General features: G+C 39.8%; 1 protein-coding gene across 1 annotated transcript in view; it reads right to left on the bottom strand.

Annotated features, from left to right (window-relative positions):
• UHRF1BP1 (UHRF1 binding protein 1) overlaps positions 1-2,449 on the bottom strand; it is a 52,309-nt gene extending 49,860 nt beyond the window's left edge. The window contains exons 1-4 of the mRNA XM_006860559.1: positions 2,421-2,449; positions 2,122-2,284; positions 1,980-2,018; positions 1,213-1,304 (exon numbers count right to left, since the gene is read on the bottom strand). Coding sequence (XP_006860621.1) covers positions 1,213-1,304; positions 1,980-2,018; positions 2,122-2,284; positions 2,421-2,449 — 323 coding nt within the window. The remainder of the gene's footprint in view (positions 1-1,212; positions 1,305-1,979; positions 2,019-2,121; positions 2,285-2,420) is intronic.
• Between the last annotated feature and the right edge of the window lie 3,348 nt (positions 2,450-5,797).

Genomic DNA, 5,797 nt, shown 5'->3' with positions numbered 1-5,797 from the left:
CGGGCTGCGAACCTTAAGGTCAGCGGTTCGAAACTACCAGCCACTCCGCGGGAGAAAGATGAGGCTTTCTACTCCCGTAAGGATTTACACCCTCAGAAACCCTGTACAGGGTCGCTATGGGTCGGAACCGACTCAAAGGCACTAACAACAACAAACAACAACAACAGCTGTTTCTCTTCATCTTGAGTTATGCCCCAACAGCACATGACGGGGCCCGAGGGCTTTATTCCTGCCGGCTTTACTCCATTCGCATCATCACAGTCAACTCTACATTGGGGAGGCAGCTTTTTCTCAGTCGCATTTTGAGTGCCTTCCAACCTGAGGGGCTCATTTTCCAGCACTGTATCTGACAGTGCTTCTCTGCTAGTCATAAGGTTTTCAGTGACTAAACATTCGGAAATAGTTTGTCTCTCCTTCTTCCTAATCTGTCTTTGTCTGGAAGCTCATCTGAAACCTGTCCACCATGGGTGACCCTGCTGCTATTTAAAATTCCAGTGACATAGCTTCCAGAATCACAGCAACTCACAAGCCACCCTAGTATGACAAACTGACAAATGAGTGGTGGACCTTGAGGATATAACCAATCAAAATACAAAATATATTAAATTCTTTAGAAAAACTATCTTGTTTCTACCAAGAATAAGTGGTAGAAACATTTTCTTTAAATGTAGAAAGGTGAATTATATATATTCAAAATCCTTAAAAGCTGTATCATTTAAATATAATGGATAAGTCTCTTTCAATCCACACTGTACTGTAAAAATTATTTTGAAGACAACTTGGAAATATTGAATATGATATAGCTGTTAGATGCTATTCAGGGATTCTATTGACAGTAATAATAAAAGTGTGTGTGTCTGTGTTTTAAGTCCTTATCTGTTAAAAAACACATAGATATACTTACAAGTAGGTAGAATTACACAGTGTCTGGGACATGCACTTCCACTTACAGCAGCACACATGCACACACACACACACAAGAGAGGCAGGGGACAGATGAAAACAGAAAGGCAAAATGTTTCTAACTGCTGAAGTGAGATCTTGGGTACATGGAGGTCCATGTACTATTCTCTCTAATTCAGCATATGTTTGAAAATTTCCCTAATAACCAGTTTTCACTTTTTTAATTAAAAGATAATTTTAATAAAAAAAATAATTAAGTTGACAAATTAAATTACTATGTTGGAAATAACAGAGTCTATAGCAACTAACCTCTGTCCTGAGGCAAGGGCGATGGGAGACTGTCCATTGGGGGGCCGAGGCTCCTCACAAGTCTTCATCTCCACCTCCACCTTATCCAGACACTGAAATAAAAGCCCTGGAGAGCTAAACATCTGCACAAACCCACACACAACAGCACAAAGGGAGACAACACAGACTTATCCATCTCTGTACTCTAATGCCTAATTAAATTCTGGGCCAAAAATAGGCAGGCAGTAAATATCTGTTGAATGAATGAGTAAGCAAACTGAAATGCAAGGCAAAGCCTCATCTTTCTTCTTCCATTTCCATTAGCAGCAGAACTCCGTGACAAACACAAAGTTGCCTCACAACAAAAAGGTAAAACACAAATCCAAGTTATAGGGATATTACTGCTTCAGGGAGTTCCAGCCTTTAGGATAAAATCTGAACAGCTGATAAATTACTCAGTAGTCAACAAGAACTATAGTTGTAATTTTCATCTCAGGATTCCGAGGGAAAGTAAGTAAAGCCTAACAAATGGACAGCAAAGCTTTTTCAAAAAACAAAAAACCTCAGGAATCCTGGGTCTTGTGCCTTGGTGCTAACTCCTATACTACTCTACACAGGAGTTCCAGAATAACTTCAGGTAACAGTCACTCTGTCTCAGAGAGAAACCCAGAGTCCACTACTCCCTAAAGGGGCAAGTCAGTCAGAACTCCTTCCCGTCTTCTCTTGGGTCTTTTAAAAGTCCATTCCCCAACCACACCCAGTTGATTACTTGGAATTAAGAGGCTTACCAAGCAAATTGGATGTGTTTTCAACTTTGTCCACTGGATCTGAAAGGGGAAAGCAAATACTCAGAGCTGTGGGAAGTGACCCCCCCAAGAGGGCAAGCCTGATCACTGAAACGAGTAGTGGCACTCTGACCCCCATTCTCACCCGGATGGAAGCCCGGTTGCAGTAGACCCGAGTGATGGCCAACCAGGTAGGTAACTCCAGCACATTCTGTAGAACCTCTTCATCCAGCTCCAGATTGGTCAGCTGACCCTCCCCTTTCAGAGTGCTCAAGTTGATTTTGTCCGGGGAAAGATTCTTAGTGAACCTGGAGAAAGTGGTGATAAGAAGCTATTATTTCCATGGGAATCTACGAAGTGGACATTACAGCCCAGAGCACTTCTGAGTTTGGACAAAAGAGAAAGTTAAAGAACAAATACTGACCAAGACCATACTGTTCTTACATCATGTAGATGGTAGGTAAGCCTATCATCCTACTTATCATTGTGTCCTTGTCCTACTCAAAAACCTACGATGGGGATTTTAGGAAAATGGCTATAGCAGTGACAACATGCTGCTGTTGTTATAAAGTGCCATCAAGTCAGTTCCAACTCATTGGGACACTATACAGGTTTCCGAGGAGTGACTGGTGGGTTTGAACCATTGATCTTGTTGGTAGTCCAGTGCTTATCCTACAACAGATATTCCCAAATCTCCACATAAAAATAGAGCAACAAGACAGCAAAACAAAAAACCAAGGATTCTGACATCAGAATTAAGTGGTACTCAGCTTGTGAGTTTCTATGGGTAAGGTCGATATAGATCGGTACCGACTTGATGGTACCTGACAACAACAACAGCTACCACTATCAGCCACTCTGAAAGGAATTAGAAAGAAAGTCCTGGAGAGAGTGGGATAAAATGTGGAACAAAATACAGAGTCATTAAAAAAAAGACCAGGCTTACTGGTGAAATTTTGAGACTGTTCCTTGGTAACACTCCAGGTCTGGAACTGAACTCAGCCCCATGGCTCAATTTTCAGCCAAGCAACAGAGTGGCGCTGTGGGCTAATGTGTCAGACTGTAAAGTCATTTGAACTGCAAGGTCGGTGGTTCAAGTTCACTAGCTGCTCCTTGGAAACCCTATACAGACAGGGTCGCTATGGGTTGGAATCGACTTGACAGCACTTAACAACAAACAACAATAGGTACATAGGGAAACACTAGTGAGTGTGCACAGTAAAGAATGGTCGGTCATTTGAGACTAAAAGGGCAGCACTTACTCAAGGACAAAGCTCAGAAGGGAATGGCTACAAGAAGCACAGGGAGGAAGTGGGATAATTATGTTATACTGAGGGAACTGCAATCATTGAGATGGAAAAAGCATGTGGCTTGTTGAATGCAAAACTAATGGTTTGCTCTGTAAACCTTCACTCAATTAATAAAAAGTCACAAACACACACACACTCACAAACCCAGGATATCATTTAAAATCAAATTAGAAGATAAAGTATCCTCATAAACTTCCGTATACAAGTAACTGAGGGGAAAAAAATCAAGAGCTACCAGACATGAGTGCTGTAAGTAGCTGTGCAGAACAAATAAAGGGAAAGCACTGTGTTAGGACATATGATAAACCCAACCAGAAGAAAACCTCAAAATAGACAACAGATATTAAATGAAAAGGCAAGTGGGCAATTTTGAGACTAGCAACTGAAACTGTTGATGTTGTTAAGTGCCATCGAGTAGGTTCTAACCCATAGCGACCCTGTATAGGGTTTCCGAGGAACGGCTGGTGAGCCTGAACCGCTGACCTTGCAGTTCAAACTGACCTTGCTGTCCAGTGCATTAACCCATAGTGCCACACCAAGACTCCAGCAACTGAAACCAGGAGGCACTCTATTAACTGTAATAAGTCCCCAGCAAGGCCAAAAGAAGTGGTACCAGTCTAGCCCTTGTTGTTAAGTGCTGTCCAATTAGTTCTAACTCATAGTGACCCTGTATAAGGTTTTCAAGGAGCGGTTGGTTGGTGAACTTGAACTGTGGAACATGTCCTTCATTGCTTGTCCTGTAGCACCACTATGGACTCCAGTTTAGTCATATAAACTCACAAAACTGATCTTCAAGTCTCCTTTCTAGGACAAGGCCCCACACTGAGAAGAAACCGGTAGAAGTGGAATCAAAATTAAGCAAGGTAAGGATAACAGAGATGAAGAAAAGAGAATTCAAATAAAAGTGGGAGAGACAAACAGCAAGTCATTTTATATATATATATAATCTTATTATTTATATTCATATATATTTTATATATATATAGGAGTCCTATGAATTTAGGAGCACAACCTGAAACAAGTCTCCTTTCAATTAAATTAAACTCACATATAAATTGAGCACCAGAAAAGCTATTACAACAAAAGAGAGACTAGGGAGTAGATCACAACCACACAGTCAAACCAAAGAGCATGCCAGAAGACACACTCAAAACATATATATATATATATGAATATGAAGGGATTTCAAGAAGTTCACGTGAAATTGGAATTAAAAAATAATGAAATTGTTCCATGAACTGCTTGAAGCCCCCTTAACATACTGTTTTAAAACAACTAATAAATTTTAAGAAGATGATGTTGTTGTTGTTGTTGTTAAATGCCATCAAGTCGGCTTCAACTCATAGCGACCCTGTATAGGGTTTGAATCACTGACCTTGCAGCTAGCAGTCTAGTGCTGTCCAGTGCTTAATACAAGACATGAAAGAACAATCCAAATCAAAATTAGAAGAACTCATAAGTGATAACACTCAAAAATTACAAAGAGGAGGGAAGGGGGGGAAACAAATGAAGAGTAGAATAGAAAGAACATAAGAATGACTGAACAGAATAAATGATGCTTTAATATGAAAGGTGAAAATGTGAAAAAAAATGTATTATCAGAAAATGAAGATAAAATTTGGGATAAAATTACAAAAGACTGAATATATGAAATGAAGTTCCAAATGTACACAATAGCAGCTCCTGAAGTACAATGGAGCATGGAAACAGAATTACTAGAAACCAAAATTGATGATTTTTCTAAAATAAAATGGATATGAAACTAGAATTTGAAAAAGGGCATCATGTACCAGAGAATGCCAACCCCAAACAATCAACACCAAGTAATTTTCTAGTAAAATTGTTAGTTGTTGTTGTCAAGTGCTGTCGAGTCGGTTCCAATTCATAACGACATTGTATAATGTTTCCTAGGAGCAGCTGGTGGGTTTGAACTGCAGACCTTGTGGTTTGCAATCCAGTGCTAATTTTACAGTGCCACACCAAAAGTCCAATTAATGAACTTTAAAGAAAAATAAAGTCTTTGCACGTTTCAGTAAAAATGACGTGATATATAAGGACAAGTTTTTTTATTAACACACTTTATGCCAGAAAAAACCCTCAAGCCAAGAAGTTTGTGTTCAGTGAAACAATTTTTTTTTTTTGCTGCCTTATTTTTTATCTCAAATGGTTGATTATTCTAAGGTATCCATATTTCTCTAATGTTCCTCTACACTACATACCTGTCTGTTGTTTGGCTGAAAATTGAGCCATGACGCTGAGTTCATTTTCAGATGTGAAGGGTGACTAAGAGGCATGCATAGTCTCAGAGATTCCATAGGTCTCTTATCGGACCAATAAGCCTGGTCTCTTTTATGATTTGGAGTTTTATTTCCTATTTTCCTCCCACTCTATCTAGGGCTTCTAATGTGATACCTTCCAGAGCAGATGGTAGTGGTAGTAGAGGACCATCTGGTTCTTCTGGTCTCAGGATCATAGAGACTGATGTTCACAGGGTCCTTTAGTTTATTGGAC

Source organism: Chrysochloris asiatica, unplaced genomic scaffold, assembly GCF_000296735.1.
Source record: "Chrysochloris asiatica unplaced genomic scaffold, ChrAsi1.0 scaffold00038, whole genome shotgun sequence".
Classification (NCBI taxonomy): Eukaryota; Metazoa; Chordata; class Mammalia; order Afrosoricida; family Chrysochloridae; genus Chrysochloris; species Chrysochloris asiatica.
The sequence above is the reverse complement of the archived record's forward strand: the minus strand, read 5'-3'. Positions and strand labels throughout refer to the sequence as shown.